The 17063-nt window shown below is 42.9% G+C and overlaps 1 protein-coding gene across 3 annotated transcripts in view; it reads right to left on the bottom strand.

Annotated features, from left to right (window-relative positions):
- TAFA1 (TAFA chemokine like family member 1) overlaps window positions 1-15557 on the bottom strand; it is a 238786-nt gene extending 223229 nt beyond the window's left edge. For 2 of the 3 annotated variants that reach the window (XM_074602428.1, XM_074602429.1), the window contains exons 1-2: window positions 8405-9256; window positions 6164-6284 (exon numbers count right to left, since the gene is read on the bottom strand). In XM_074602428.1, the coding sequence (XP_074458529.1) occupies window positions 6164-6281 (118 nt within the window). In that variant the 5' untranslated portion in view covers window positions 6282-6284; window positions 8405-9256. Of the gene's footprint in view, window positions 1-6163; window positions 6285-8404; window positions 9257-13870; window positions 13962-15439 lie in introns of those variants that run through there. The other variant, XM_074602427.1, reaches the window with a different exon arrangement.
- Window positions 15558-17063: the final 1506 nt, after the last annotated feature.

Here is a 17063-nt window from a genome sequence, read left to right as displayed (position 1 = left end):
TAAATGAGCCTTGGACTAAAGTAGGCTAATCATTAAAGGCAGGTTTCTGATGTTATCAGCAGAAATACTTCAGCGCAGAGCAATGTAGTTTGCCTTTGGGGTTTATATTTGTAGGTGCCAAATTTTCCTTGGGACTTAACCACCATAGCATGAATTCTCACAGTCTCTAATACCATGACAGCAAGCGCTACAAATAGTGCGGTGCATTGAAAGGTCCCTCCATGACTCACCAAGGCCCCCAGGCTGCACTAGGAGATGGAGGCTCGGCACACGGGTGTGGGAGGAGAAGATGCCTGCTGGGGCCATCACAGCAAGAGGCGCTTTCTGGTCTCTGTTTCCCCAGAGCAGCTTCTGCCACGTAAAGAGGGATGTGCTTTGCTTGTGGCTGCCTGCAGACGGCCCTGAGAGCTGAAGTGGCACGGGACAGGGACAGAAGCAGGGTTGGGAGGAAGGACAGAGCAGGGAGGACTGAACCAGAGCACCAGACAGTGCCAGTGCAAGCCACATGTGCAAAAGGCATGTCCTTTCTCTCAAAATACCACTGGTAGCACCTTGCCATTGCACTTTAGCACAAGGTGTGTGGCGGGGACAATCGCAGGGAACACGGCCACGCTTCCAGCAGCTCCTGCAGAGCCACGCTGGGCACAGCGGTCTGCTCAGTGCCCCACCGTGCACCTTAGCCATGCTGTTCTTCACAGTCCATCAAGCTGCAACACCTGCTCCCCCTCAGGTTGCTTCGTCTACCTGGATCAGAAGCAACAAGGCATCACATTCAGCAGCATGACTGGTGACAGCTTTCCTCTACCTGCAACCGAGCTGTGAGACTCCCAGCTACGCACCCTTCTCCTGTGAAGAGAGGTGTCCTCGTGCCTTTGACCCTCCACTGAGTACTGGTGGCTCCTTGGCAATGCCTGCCTACCCTTTCCCCTTTACCTGAGAGAGGGGAGCCCCTTAAAGTAACAGGCTACAGACCCCAGAAAAACACATACTTAACCCTCTGGCTGCAAACACACCCTATAGCCATGTTTTCTCTCTTTTGGATGTTTTTAGAGGGGGAAAAAAATAAGTAAAAATCACAGTGCGCGATACTTCTAATGAAGTCTGCTGTTGTAAACAAGTGTACCACACAATCACAGTAGGCAATTCATGGCTATCACACTGCTAGTAATCCTACCTCATCCTTAAGTGTTGATTTCATTACATACATTCTCTGCCTATATAAAATACACACGTTTGTCCACATACATCCAAGTGTATTTTGTATGTGACCAGGAACTGAGTAAGCACCTCCAACCTGGATTTCTTTACTTAGCAGTTGGTAGTTTCACATATTCAAGAACAGACTGTGAAGGACAGAGGTATGTGACAGAAAGGTATCATGAGAGAGATGATTTCCAGCGAGCGACTGGAATAGCTCATTGTGAACTGGATTTTCTGATCGCGAACAAACCAGGATATATGGTGCCTCCTGTGCATTTACTGGTGCAAGTGAGATCAAATCAGCCTTTAGAGCTTATAAATATGTTCATTTTAATTAATACAGCAAGAAATACCATTTGTCAGCTTTCACGTCCGTGAGGTGATCTACTGGATATTGGCTAAGTTGTTGCATGACAATTTGGACATTGTGTACTAAAGGCAAGAGTTTGCATTCACAGTGTATGATTAATGTAATACAATTCTTGCTAATCACAAAAGCTGTATACATTTATATATTAACTACCTAGTCCTACACTCGCTCTATCAATTCCAAGAGTAAAAATCCTGTTGAATTCATCTTCCAGATCTCAGTTGCTCTGCAAAGTGAAGACAATATTTTATTTACACTTTCTGAGAATTAGATTCAGACCAACATTCTTCCCAGTCTGTTTTGAACTGAATAGCCACATATATGGGGCATATGAAAATAGCAGACCTTTTGAAATATGAAAATACGTGTTTTCCCCCCACGGCTATAAAAAACAGTGGGAAAGCCAAGATCAGAACTAAGAAATACTTCACTCACAGGCACAGACTCAAGCTTCTGCAAAATGCTGCCTACTGAGAAACCTGCTCAGAGCATCCTTAGGTTGATATTGCTTGTTAGTTTGTGCAGAATTGCTTTGAGATGGATTTTCCTCATTGTAATATGAGGTAGAGAGAATCACTTCTTGAGATGATTTTTAATGGGCACATCATTAACTACTGTCACAATAAAAGGTACTTCATGTTTAGTAGACATGCAGTTCCAGCCTTGATTCAGTCCATGATTTCTTCCTCTGAGGAGGCCTATTTTTAATTAACATATTTGCAAATGTCAGCATTGCTACAGCAGGTACGTGTTTCTGCTTATGTCTGCCTCACATCTTCACACTGTATGCAAGACTAACCTAGCATCCTTGATGTGTAGCTAATTATTTCGCATCAACTTACAGGTGAATCTAATGTGCTTTCTGTATTTTTTACCAACACATGGCCAGTGCTGTCCACTGTGATCCAGTATTAGGTGATCGTCCTCACTAGGAGCAAAACATCCCTAATTTATGGAACAAAGCCAGAAAATTTGGTAAAAATTGCATGATTGGGGAGTGGTTTTTTGTTTTGTTTTGTTTTTTTTTTTTAAAACTTGAACCCTTTGCTTTGTTAATATCTTGCTGTCTTGCCAAATGCCAGCATCTACTTCACTTCCTACCTCTGGGTAGGGTCAATCCCATCAATCAGATGATCAACGGACTATCACAGGCACTCAGCTAACTCTGCAAATCACAACCTGTCCACTCTAATCCTCAGGCCAATTCAACAGCTCTACAACTGTGCGTATATCAGAGCCTAAAACGGCCAATGTGGAATTCTTCTTATTACGGCTCTTTCTTATTAAATCACACAGAAATGACATGCTTGAAGAAAAAAAAATGGAGATTTGTTTCCACATAAAGTTATTTCCTGTGAATGCTTTCATACGTCTTTTGCCTAACATAATTTTCATGAAAATGAAATATAATCATAAAAAAAACTGTGGAAAGCCATACGTATTACCCAAGGGGAATTACGCTGCAGTGGTGTTCGGCTAGCTTACTTCAAAGGTCTCCTCTGGATCCTAGTGAAGCAGCCTAAAAATGTACCCTACCCTCCACATCTATCATAGCCAAAAGGAACAGCCACCGATACTTAAGGCTACTTAACAATAGCATTCAAACTTTTCATCGCATTAATGAGACAAGAACGAACAAGTACAAGTAATACAGCATCATCCACCTTATATTCAAGCAGCGTTTACTATGCCCTTACTATCTGTGCCCACCTGTGAACATTTCAGAGAAAAATAAAGCTACAGTCAATTACAAATACTTTCACGTAAAGTGGTTTATTGCATTTGTTTTCAGGTTTGTACCTTCTGCTATGTCTAACTGAACAAAGAAGTACTGAATTATAAAACTGAAAGTTATACTACACCAAATGGAAGCTTTAAGGTTTTGTGATTGCACATAGTGCGTAGAAATCTATTTCAACCCATTCAGACCCTTGCTTAAGAAAGTTTCAGAAGAAAAGAGCAAGCTCAGAAATCTCTGATGATGACCTAACCTTTTCATATATTGCCCTTTGTTTCCAGTGTTTCAAAACTGGATTAACCGCAGTAGTACAGATGGGTATATTCACTGTGCTAATCCACCGAGTTCAGTTCAAGCTTATTATGTTAAATACACTCCACGAGGATTTTATCTTCTACCTGCAGCTTCCTGTGCTCACTGAGACTCTTCTATGCATCAAGTATAAGAAGCACAAGATGGGGTGGAACCTGCCTTTTTAATTATCTTGTACGAAAGTAGCCCCATGATGGGGTTGAGCAGCTCAAAATCTCTTCTTTCAGAGGATCTCATTATCTGTGGAAGATCACGAACTGAAGGAAAAGGTATGCTGAGCATGCTATTGATTACAACTATATTTGCCATGATTCAATAAGTTGAAATTTCATATACCAAATATTAAATTACTGAAACTATGCACTGGCTCATCTGCATCCATTTTTTATTCACTTTTATTTGGCTGAACATTTTAATCTTACTTACACAGTGACTAACTAAAAGTAAATGACGCATTCCTAATATTATAAATATGAAAAATAGGGTGTGCTCAGGGACTGCAGTTGAATACATTAAAATCACTCAGTTTGCTAGTTAACATATTTCCATCCCTTTTATGTACAACCTTTCACATTCAGTTGGCAGACTGCAAATTCATGGCCTTATAAAAAACACTGTCTTGATTTTCTGTTGTGACAGCAGAAATTGTCCAAAATCTCTAACAGTTTCCCTAAAGGATGCTCACTAGCTGGTACTTCCCAGGTGCAGCACAATCTGAATCTGAGGTGAACATCATGTCAAATTCCACTCATCTGTCAATGTAGTGGATTATTTCTTGAGACTGAAATTGGCTGCCTGGGATCAGAACACCATCAATCTTACTCACGTAGGGTGCGGAGAAGCTGCCTGAGAAAGGCTCGCAAGAGGGAAAGCTTGGCTGTTTCTAAGTAGGTGATGAGGCAGCTGTAAAACCTTCACTCTATCTGTATCGCATCTCTGAGTGAAAGATTTTTGTCATTTTTCACATTTCCCCAACACTTGGTATGCATTCAGTGTCTTGCTGTTCTTGCTTCATAAAAAAGGTGATTTTTCAAGCTTAGGCAAATGTTGCAGAGCTCGGAATCTGCCCAGCTCTCATTTTTTCTCATCATGTCACTTGTTTCAACTGATTTTACAAAACGAGATTACATTTTCCTTTTACCTATCTGTTTACCTGGGCTGTCCCCACCCACCCCCCCCCAACTTCCTTTACTGGGGGGCAGACTCAAGTAACTGGCAACGTTACTTACAGATGCATTTTAATAAATATTTTGTTCATTTCTCTGCAAGTCCCAAATAACAACCTTGCCACTCAAACTTCAAATACTTTCAAACTTTCAGTGCCAGCTAGTAAAAATAACACCATTAATTAATCTGGTCCTCTACCATAGCTACTGAGAGCTGGTCTATCGAAGGTTTTGGTCTATTCCTCTATACTATGCATACTTTATTTATAAAGAAAGCAAGACAATGCCAATACCTACAGCTTTTGGATAATGAAAGTAGTTGGAAAAGCTTTGAGTCATTAAGTTTGCTAAAGACCTGTGGTTCAAGACTGTTCATCTTTGAAGGTATGCCATTACATCAAGAAAAACTATTAAAGTATTAGTTGCCACATTGTTAAATGATTCATCACTGCAAGTTAACACTTTGCATCTTTCATTTCTAAAGCTCTTAAAACCTCTCCCACCTTTCTTTGGATCCAAATTTGTTAAGCAACATTCTTGGCCCCTCTAATTTTAACCAGATGGTAATACTGTGCTAGAATATGCCAACCCCTTAATTTTTAACATGGCACATATTCTTCAAAGCTCAATTAACAGTTGAAGAAGTTATGTGATCCATTTCTATTAATAAAAACACAGTAAAACTACTGGTGTGCAGTCTTTGTGGATCACAACAGTCAAAGTGAGGTGCATTCTCCACTGCTAACCTGGGGATTTATTCTGACTTTACAGGTATTGAATTCCATTGAAAGACAGTCCCAAATTCTCCTCTGGGCTGCACTTTTGCAACCCCATCAATTTTCAGAGGTAAACTTCAGAACCTGAGAATAACTCACTCTCTCATTTATGCTAAAGGCAAACACCTGACCTCCAGTAAACACTAGTGACTCCGAGTGATGTTTGGTGCCATTAATTTAAGTAACAAACCCCATGTCCAGTTTGGGTCAGATAACTGCAAAGTTACTCAAACCTGTGCTGTCACAATGTTTTTTGAGCTACACACCCATTCCAGAACTGCACAAAATGCGGAGAAGGGGAGATAGAATAAGGACAGAGAAAGAGACAGAGAAACTGAACAGTTATCCAAAACGGGATTCCAGTGTTGGGAAGTTGTTAGAAGACAACGTTAAAGGATGACTATTCCAATATCAGACTGGCAAAGGACAACACATGTTAGACCAACCCAAAAAAGATGCTGTGCAATATAGAGGCAAGCAACTCATAAAACTTAAATAGCAAAACAGATTTTTTGATTATTCAATCAATTATCAAGACAAACATAAGCATGGGCAGAAAGCCTGCAATCTTATGGTATCTCACAACTGATCTCAGTCCTACCTGGTCTGTGCAGGTGATGCTGCTGGAAAGTGTGATGGAGGGACCCCTGACAGAGCAGCATTGCACAGGCACTTATCCACAAATACAGGACCCAGGACATTGCAGAGACCACTGCCATTCTCTAAACAAAATATTAGACAGACATTATTATCCATTGCCTTACAGCACACAGAATAGTCAGCTTCCATTACAACAGTATTTTAATTATTTATTTTTAAAAATTTTTTTACACTCCTCTTGCTAAATGGCTTTTGTCTCTGTGTTATTATTCCCCCCCTGCAGGATGCAACCGTCATACAACAAAGGTCATGGCCGGAAAGGACAGTTGAGGTAAGAGATGTCAACACAGGAGCCTGGATGACTTTAATAATTCAGTGGTAATAATGAAACTGTAATGATCTGAGGACTAAAAAAACCCAATGTAAATAGAAGGCTGGAAAATATCCCCACACTGTTCCATAGCTGAATTTACAAAGGAGTTAAAAAAATAAAAATTTTAAAAAAATATATCACACTGCCAGCTAAAAAAATATACACATGATGTCCAGACAGTATCAAAACTACTTTAAAGACACTACAGAGAGGCATACAACATACTCAGGTATCTGAGATGCATTTCAAAAATACCCCACCCCCAGACTGGAAGGCTAATACTGACCCAGAAGGTAACGGTTTATTGTTTTTGAGTTTTACAAGCATTAATTTTTAATCCTGATGCTGTCTGCTAAACAAAGTAATTGTTTCTCAGAATTACATTCTAATCCCCAGATGAAATCAGTTTCCTTTTGTTCGACCTGTGCGTGTAAAGGGACTGGAGCACGGCCAGACTGAATTTCATATGTACTCCACAGAAGATTTGATCTTTTCACAACGCAGATTGTGTCAAAATTGTAAAGATTCCTACTGCAAAGGGAAAGAGCAATTTCTTTGTCTCCCAGTGCTGGCATACTTGGCCACCTGATATAGGCAACTGTGATTTTTCATACTTGTATTCATTATTATAGTAACTGGCTAAATTTCCCTCTGACTTTTTAACTTCAACAGCTCCTTCTCAATGCCTGCAAGGATCGGGAGGTTTGCAAGGCTCAGCTACGCTACACATCGTCCAGTTCCCTTAACAACACCTTCTGCTGCATTTCATATTGCCAAATTTATCAAAACTTCAGGCACACTCCTCACAGCCAATGACGTGATGCCGTCTTCTATCTAATAATCCAATCAGCTGAACATCATTTTCACAGAGCAAGAAAGACTTTGAAAGATTAAATTGCTCACATAGAAGAATCATGTCCTTAAAGAAAAAATTTTTTAAAAAGTCTGTATATGATACAGCAGGGGGATTACTGCAGTAGGAAAATTAACAACGTTAAAATTGCAATAAAATATATGCATATAAAATACGTTTTTGCTCCTGATTTTAAAATAAGCATGGTCTTTGGGAAGCATTTTAAGTCAGATTGAAAAGAACCACATAAACTGACAAGTATAATTAGAAGAAAATACCAAACCATTATTTTGATTAGCATGAGGCTCTTCCTTTCTCTGTACTGAGTGTTTGATGCACTGCTTAGCATATAATTAATTTCATTTCCAACTGCTTAGTTTGCAGCATACAGTGTACTTTTTCTCCTCTCTTTTTAGACCTATTTATCTTGCAAAATAGATTCAATCCCCTCAGATCTGGGAGCTCCGAGGCTTCCTGTGTCTTCAGGAATTAGTGCCTTCTTGTCATATTTGGTGCTCCCATACTTTTTATACAAGGTAAGAGGGAAAGGTGACTCTCACACAGGGATATTTCAGGTATTCACGTTATTTAAACCAAACTTTGAAAATCCTAGCCAAACAGGGAAGCAAAGCCAAACTTCTACAGCCTGCTAAACGTTCCTCTGTCTTTCCTCGGGCATCATATTCTTAACCACATGGACAGCAGACTGACTTAACCCACTCAGGCTTTATTATTAGCTCTCTGCTCCTCCCCCCCCCCCTTTTTTTTATTAAATTAAAAAAAAAGTCTTTCTCAAGCTATGCTATTTCAAACTACCTTTGCTCAAAACCCACCATTTCTTACAAACATTTCTTCATGCACTTGTTTGTCAGCAAACTGCTGCCACATGCACACTTTTACACACAGATCATCTTATCATTAGTAAAAAAACCCACGGCAGCAAGTATTCCTCCAGTTATTATCTGATGAGTTCCAGATCTGCTTTCTGAATCTTAAATCCTAAAGAAGCTCCTTACCTGAGTAATCCAACCAAGAGCAGAGCACTCTATTAGTGTTCATTGGAAAGATCTAACACTTTTTTAAATCCATCTGTATCACAATAAGGGATTTTTAATGGCTTCCCAATAATCTTCTTTATCAGGATTAAAAGAAAAAAAAAAAATCTCTTTCGTTACAAATCCTGTTCCCAGAGTAAAGAAGACATCTGAGCTCTCAGACTCTGCCGTCAGAAGAGTGGCCAAGGTTTGAGGGGTGGAAACCTTCTCATTTTCACCTTTAAATCATCTCCTAGCATCACCTTCTGCCTGATGAGACCTTTGAAGTGATCTTGAGATAATTTGCAGCTTCCAGGATACTTAAGGACGAGGAGCAGTTTATGCTTAAGGACAGAGCAGCCTCACTCCAGCGCGGGCGGTGCAGAGTAAGGCAGCTGTACGTACACTGCTATACGATGCTGTAAGTACCGTAGCCTATTTCAATACATCCCTGCTCGGGAAAGTATCACATGCCTTAAAGCGACACAGCCCTCGGTTGCCAGCCCCAGCTAGGCATTCCGCTAGTCACCGGGGCTTAGCAACTGGAGCTGCATTTAAATACCGACACTCAGACTTCGCACAGAGCCAGAAGAGCGGCTGGTTTCGTCTGCGAGGAGCAGGTATGAATGGGCAGAGGAGGGTGGAAGAGCGCCGGTGGAAAGGCAAAGCCGTTGGAGAGGCGAAGGACTGAACACCCAATGAGCAATCTGGGAGATGCTTTAATTCTGCCGGCGGAAGCTTTATTCCCCAGGCATTGTTCTTGCACTTATTCGCAAGTGAGACTTAAAGAGAGTCTCTTCCATTTCACAAGCACACAGCACATGCTTGTGAACAGGGAGGGGTGGTGCAGGGAAAGTGTAACAAAAAACCAGGGGAGAGACAGGGGAGGGCAGGAGATTCCTACACACGCCCATGGGCTTTCCAACACCTCGCCACAGCTCTGAGTGAAATCTTTACTTCCAACTCTATTTCTGATGCATCTCAACAGACAATGGAGAAAGAACGCTGATTTACTCCTCCTAAATGCTTAAACTCATATACTCCAGATTATTTATTACGGTTATTTATTTATTGTCCACATCTTAAGTGGCCATTTACAGGAATGGAGTTATTTCCTCTCCCTCTTGTACCATATGTAATTATTTTTTAAAGAGCCATTGTATAGACTTAATACATACCATTCACTTAACATTACAGCTCTCACGTCTGCATACAGAAGAAAGCAAGCTTGGAGACAAAACAGAAACTTCCATTTTAAGAGCCCAGGGTGCATGCTGTAACAAAACATGGGTTACTTTTTTTTTCCCCCCCTTGATAACGTGTGGTAGAAGAGTGTACTACCTTCACCACTTGTCAGCTCCAGACACCAAACGATAGTAAATAATAACAGTAATAAGTACCCTTACTCTCAAGCACCTCCTTCTCAGCACCCAAGGACACATATTTCAGTGGAGACTCTCACAGAGAGGTGCAATGAGCTTACTTGACAGACCATACGCTCCTTTGGAGCCGCTGTATTTTATTGGGTAATACATATTAAGAGATTGGCCCTGCAGACCAACAGGAACATTACGCTGGTCTCTGCCACAGTGCTCAGAGCAGCTCTTTATTACAGCCTTGAAACAATAGCGCAGCTGGGGAGGTGACAAAGTGACATGAGAGAGTACTGGTGAGTGGACCCTCCCTACACCACAGGCCACCACCACAGCATGGCTCCCATCAGGTCCCTGAGCAGCCCTGGAGAGGAGAGGGTGGCTCAGGACAAGCCTTGTGGTGACCAGAGATGCTTTCCAAGAGGTCGTAATTTCTTCAGGTGCTTTGTACGAAAATGCATGGCACGGTCTGTTTAATAAAGACTTTCTTGTTTTCCCCACAAATTTCCTTGGAGACTGGAAGAAAGCTAAGGACTGGGGCAATTGCTGCTACTTTCTGGCCTCAGAAGGTCTAGAAGTGTCCAAGAAAGCTCTTAAGAGCCAACCAAGGCATACCAAGTACCATTAAGTACCAATGAGTGAGGAACGAGGACCTGGGATCGGGTGCAGCCCATAGCAGAAGGGGGTGGGCAGGGGGCTGCTGTGGTTTGCTGCCAAAGCCGAAGGGAGGCTCAAGACCTTCCCCCTTTCCATGGGAATATGGGGAGCTTTCTGCAGCACCTGAGAGGGGCAGGTGATGGGAATTTATTTTAAAATAACACTGCTTTAACAAGATACATTGCCTCTAGGACTTGTGGGAAAGCTATGAGAGAAAGGGCATAGAGGGGGAGGTGTGAAGAAAGAAGAGGGAGAGGGGCCTCAAGAAGCAAATAAAATCTTCTAGGAAACTGAAAGGCCTTGTGGACAGCAGGAGGAATCAGACAAATTGTGACCACACACCTTGACAGAGTAGGCAGAGACAGATTTATGCAAGATACAGATTTATGTAAGGTACAGCAGAACTGTCACTCTGCCAAGCACTGCTAACTCCCAGCTCCATGAGGCTAATGCCACTGTAACCCCTGACAGATGCTGCTATTGCTCAGGACAAGCTCTGCAGAAACATGGGACATGTTGCTTCTGCGGGGTAGGGGGGAGATCAGAGGGACAGAAGAGAATATTAAACAGACTGCGCTTGCAGCCTCTTCCCTGCCCTGGCTCCCAGCATCACTCAGGAACAGAGGAGTCCTTGGCAAGTCTTGCAGAAGCATCCTCACACCTGCTTTGATGTCTTTGCTGACAATTTTAACTTTTCATGGACCAACAAGACATGAAACAGCTTCTCTTACCCCACTTGGAGCTAGGCACAGTGTCATCTTCAGCAGATGCTTTGGTTAGCCTCCTCACTTCAGGAGTCACTGGCTTTGACAGGAAGAGGATGATGCTTTACATGTGCCCATGGGCCCACGTGTTGAATGTGGGGCTACTAAAACTGACACATTGGAAAGAAAATAGGAAGGAAAAATAAGACACTACCAAACAGTCCGCACATTTTAACATCCTTTGTCATCAAAAGCGAAGCCTGAAAGTAGCTTGTCCCTAGAAAAAAGATAGATGGGGCAAAAGATTGTGTCAACCATCCCGTGCAGTGACAGCTCTCTCCAGCACTGGGGCAGGATGGATCCAGGCCCTGCAGAGGGGCAGAACAGCCTTTGCGTTACATGGTCTACACCTGGCTGCTGGGAGGGGTACAGTGTCATAAGGAAGTCCTTCCATCTCTACTCTGATAGCTGATGGCAAACAGAAGAAAGGACAGAGACCAGGACCTGAGCTACCCTAGCCAGAGAGCATGGAAAACTGCCTATCCACAGCTCTGGTGGACAGGCTCCGTGGGGTAGCCAGCAGGGTTGCCAAAAGCAGACCATTACACTGGTGTGCTATTTCTAAGGCGAAGGTAGGTTGTGAGGAGTCAGCAGGCATCAAACTGGTTTTGAGACAGGCTGCCTCACACGCATGAGGACTGGATTCACAAGGAGATTAGCCTGTTCCTCCTGGTTCCATCATTCATCTAGAGATGCCAACTGAATGACAAAAATAGGCAAATAAAAATAAATGCTCTTCACTGCCTCAACCTCTATTTATCACAACTTTCTGTGCACAGAGAAAAGGAGAGCATATGCAACTCAGGCAGACTCATGCAGACAGCAGATTGGTACTTGCACCCAAATAAGGGCCTTTGGCCTCTACTTTCTGCATGCTGCCTCCTCTGCCTCTCTCTCCACCTCCTCCACACACTCCTCTTCCATGTAAAGATTTAACATGACAAATCCCAGGCGTGTATTTTACAGGGTCTGAAGAAGGCTCGCCACCTTTGAAATGCAAAGCTCATTAGTTCTAGTGCTCCTGGGACAATGAATCTTTGCTTTTCACAGATTGTGTTCTCCATCCCTCCCAGCTGCTTCCACCCACCCTACAAAGCTCTTTCCTATAGACCCAAACTTGGTCTTGGTTGCTGCCTGGGCAACAGGCAGTGCACATTGCAGCTCCTCAGCACCTACATGCTCCTACCCCAGCTGAACCACGTAGTCTGACAGCAAGTTTTACCTTACCTCCACTGAAAGCCAAATTACTGACTCTCTTATGTCAACAACATTTATAGAAGCTTTTTTTACAATCTGACAGAGCAGAAGTTTTGCTTGGCCCCCTAGCCTCCCCATGCAGCTTGTCTTCCCTTGAAAACCAGCCCACATGGAAAATCAGCAGCTGTGTGCAGATTGATCTGCCTACATGTAATAGCCAGAACAGCAGCTATGAAGCCCAGAGTAAAACCAGCCGAGCAGCAACCCTCATCCAAGTCCTTAAGCCTCCCTGTGTGTGTCTGGCCCTTGGTTTCTTTCCCCAGTGGCACAGGGAGCACAAACACTGAAACAGGATTCTTTTGGGACAGAGAGAGCACAAAATTTATGGGCTTCCTAGAAATCAGCTGTGGACACAGATTTGCCCAGACAAACACTTATATACCATGTTCAATGCATACAAGTTCGACATTTTACATGCACATCCCCTGTGCTCAGCCAGATGCTCACAGTGGTGCTCCGCTTCCTTTCTAGCACTTTTGATATATTCCCAGGAAAACCTTCCCTGCCCTGAGACTTCCCTTTCTCAGTCCCCACCACTTTTCCTCCTTTCTCAAAGGAGGTCTGGTCCAACCTCAGTGACTGAACTGAAATTATTTCCTTTCCTTCCTATGTCTTCTACAACAGCGTTAAATCCTTCAGTCTGTATTGTCAGCCTTTATTTTCCAATGGCAAGAGAAGGTGCTCTGATTTTCTAAAGGTAACCATGATGACCATGCAAAGTTCAGCCAGAAAAGTACATAATTTTTCATGAAGGAAGAACATCAAAGAGATTTAGTGATTTTCCTGGCTGCAACTACAGCCTCTGCTGGCCAAACACACAGACTACACACACCAAAAGCCTAAAGAAGCATTAGTGAACAACGTGTGCAGGGAACCCGTTTCTCATGGGAGTCCAGGCACTGGTTCAGGCAGTTGTCGTCCAACCTCAAGTACAGGGTGCCAGGAAATTTGCTCTGTTCCCAACATGGGTGCAGCTATGTAGGTATAGGGGACTGGCCAAGGACACAGCAACACCAGGGAACAGCACAACACACTCAATGGAAAAACTCCACTTGGCACCCAGAAACCTGGTGGCTCCTTCCTACCGTCTTATGCCACATCAATGCAGCACCTCTCTCCTTGCTACCTCAGCCACACCAGCTTTGCTTGGCAGAAGCAGCAGTGTTGTCTGCTGCTGCCCGCGTGCCCCCCTCAACATACAGGGAAGATCCAACCAGCAAGATGTCATAGCCAAAGCCATTGGAAAAAAACCCAAACAAACCACAAGAGCACCATAAGTAGCTTGTACTGGAAAACAATAAAGAACTAAATAACAAGTCTCAATATTGACCAAAGCAGGGACAAGTGAGAGGACAGCACAAAAAGGAAGATTTTCACAGTTATTTTTCCCAGCCTACCTTAAAGGTGCTGCTCTTCATTGTTAAAGGGATGTCTAGTTTTCACAATTACTGAGAGGCAAAGATTCCGCTTCTTACAGTTTTTCCATGCCTAAGAGAGGAGAGAAAGGAAAAAAGACCACATCTATATTTGTCAAGGAAGTTTATATCAAAAAGTTTGCGTCCTAGTTATTTTTAAAGTATGTAGGACAATGCACAAAAAACCTCAACCCTTATCTATAACTTGCCATTAGCCAACAAAATCAGTACTTGCTAAGGATTAACAAGACAAATTATCTGTGCAGTACATTATCATCATACAACAAAATTTCAATAGCAGTCGGTATATTCAAAATACAACAATAAAAACACGGCTGCGCTCAGGATATCATGACAGGTAAACATAACCTTCATATAATGCAGACAAGCTGCTTATTTAGTTTCAGTTCACAGATACCAAGAAGCAAAGAAATGTAAGTTAAAACAGCCCTAGAGCAATGCCGGTCACAGTGTTCTTGTCAAATAGTGACACTGTTATCCTTTATCAGCTATACATAAGCTGGAGAGATCATGCTGATCTGAAAATCCAGAATCTCCTCATTGATTCTCAACTTTAGCACAGCATAAACTCAGGAGCCTTCAGCCCAGACATTCTTACAGTAGCCTAGTTGAATCCATTACGTGGAATCCTATTGAAATATTCCTAGTTTCAGAACAAACTATTACAGTTCTCAGTCTGCAGCTGCCTTTCCAGACCAGCTAAAACCACATTACGCGTGAGGCCCACCTACAGCAGACAAATCATGGGCCAGAGCGCATGAACTGAAAATTAGTATATCTACAGTCAGAGAGGACACTTGGTATTTGATTTATCAGTTTCAGCATGTCAAATATAAGTCCCCAAGCACAGGTTTAGTATTTACTTTAGCTACTGAAAAGTCAATTTTTACAAGAAGGTACAAGTGTTTTCAATATTCACAACATAAATAAAATAAAACCAACAGAAGCAAAGAAATTGAGACACTCTGGGAGGCAAATTCACTCTGGTAAGTTCAGACATGGTCACTGTGCTGTCTTCGCTCCCTCTAGGCTTGCCGTGCTCCTACCTTTCCATTAAGCTTAACAAACAATAGGTCTCCATTATCTCCAGGTAATGAAAAAAAGGAGGCTTCAACAGCAGCTAAGGTAAACCACTTCTGTTCAAGTTCACATATTTCAGACATCAGCATAGAAATAGGGCTCTCTAGGAAACAAATTCCTCCCCATAGCATCACAGCAAGCCACCCTCAGCTCAATATCCCCTCCCCTTCACAGCTGTGCTGTGGCAGATTCTCCCTTGGCCCAGCCAGCCTCCTGCCTTCTCCTGCCAAAGGGATACTAAACTAGTAGGAGAAGCAGCCAGGAGCCATAGCAGAAAGGTTCCCACACAGACCAAAGCTCAAAAAGACACATCAGCTCTTTCCTGGCTACCCCCACCCCTCCCCACTGTGAAAAGAAAGCGCTTCCCTAACACACCATGAAACCCCAAATCATGAACACAGCCAGGAACCTGCTCCTCCAGCCCCAAAAGTCTAGTTCCCAAGCACCAACCCTGAAATAACAGGTCTGAGCTCACCGGCAGGCCTAGCTCCTCTTTTCTGTGTATCCCTCCACTCTCCCAGTCAAAAACTTCTGTCTGTAAATTTTTAGCAGCTGCTGCCCCCACTCCTGAAGCAATCACCACCATAACCCCACCCCACTCTTCTCCCCTCCTCCCACAGATTGGGAACTTTTATAAACTCAAACCACCTGAGCCTTCAAACCAGCTCATCCCTGTGCCAGGTTGTGCACCCTTTGAAGGCTCAAAAACCTCTCAGGTGTAAAGTATTTTTTGATTAGAGTAAATCCCAGTGACAAGGCACAACCAGGCTAATTTGGGAAATATGCCAGGATGGTTGCGCTGTGAGCCAGGGAACGCTGCATGGAGCTCTGCCGTGAGCTTAATGCCTCTCTCCTGGCTGTGAAATGTCTCCAGGCATACCTGGGTGCTCCAGTACACATCCAATGCTCATGCTGGCACAACCCAGCACCTGTGCTCAGAAATGTCTTATTTTGGAAAGAAAGCTTTGGCTGGCACCTCTGCAAAAGAAAAATGCAAGGAGCCAATTCAGCTCTGCTGCGTTGCACTTCTGGTCTTCGTAACTCCAGGTGCTACCCTGAAAATAGCACTTTAAAGCCTACTAATTCTGCATCAGCCCCAGCTGCAGAGGAAATCTCAGCTCTGATGTTACACGAGGGGATTGACCAAATAGCTTATTTGCAAACCTGCATATTTGCTTCCACTTTATCACGTAGCAAGCCTGTGGTGGAAAAAACATTAACAAGTTGAGAGGTTTCTTTGCTACTTGCCCCCTGCAGTGTGAATTCTTAGAATGGATTCACTATGTGATCTTAAATTATATTTCAGTTTATTACTTCTAAAATGCCCTGGATTCTGCAGGGACACAGTGTGGCTTCCACACACCTATTTTAGCATACTTGGAGATCCTCAGATTAGAGGATCTACATAAGGAAATTTGGTTATGGATAAAATACACTAGTGTGCATTAGTATAGCCTAGAGTTTGTAGAAAAATCCTTGAAAAGATAAAGCAGGCAGACAAGGACAATTTCAGACTTCAGATATGTTCGTGGAAAAAAACCTCAACCAACTAAAAAAATTAGAAGGCAACACAAAAGACTCCTTTAAAGAGGTAGAAATGAGAGATTGGGGAAACCTCTCCCACTGGAGCAAAAAGAAGTGAAAATCAGCATGAATATGTGATATACACAGCCAATACTTCCCTGATGCCATCGCTTTAGCAAACAATACCTTCAGGTTTAATTCCTTGTCACAGCTATGCACTTTGTCATAATTTAAGCAAAACACTCCAAGCACTCTCTTCCACACCTCATCTACTTGTTTGCCTGGCTGGGCAGAGAGCTGCAGCCAGAGCCCTGTGTGCTGTGCTAGTGCTGGAAAAGGTTAGTTACTGAGTAAGGAATTAGTGCATGAAATGAGCATGGAAAAAATCATATACTGTTCTGCCTTTGCTTCAAAACAGGTTGGTTGATTGACAGCGAACCCTATATAATAATTCCTTCCAGGCAGATGGCAAGATCATGATTTGCTCTTCAGTTGCAATTTTCTGCTGCCTCTCACAAGCAACACAGCTACATGGTCTACCAATAAGAAG

This window comes from Larus michahellis, chromosome 10, assembly GCF_964199755.1.
Source record: "Larus michahellis chromosome 10, bLarMic1.1, whole genome shotgun sequence".
NCBI classification, from domain to species: domain Eukaryota; kingdom Metazoa; phylum Chordata; class Aves; order Charadriiformes; family Laridae; genus Larus; species Larus michahellis.
Note: the sequence above shows the minus strand (reverse complement) of the source record. Positions and strands in the feature narration are given on the sequence as shown.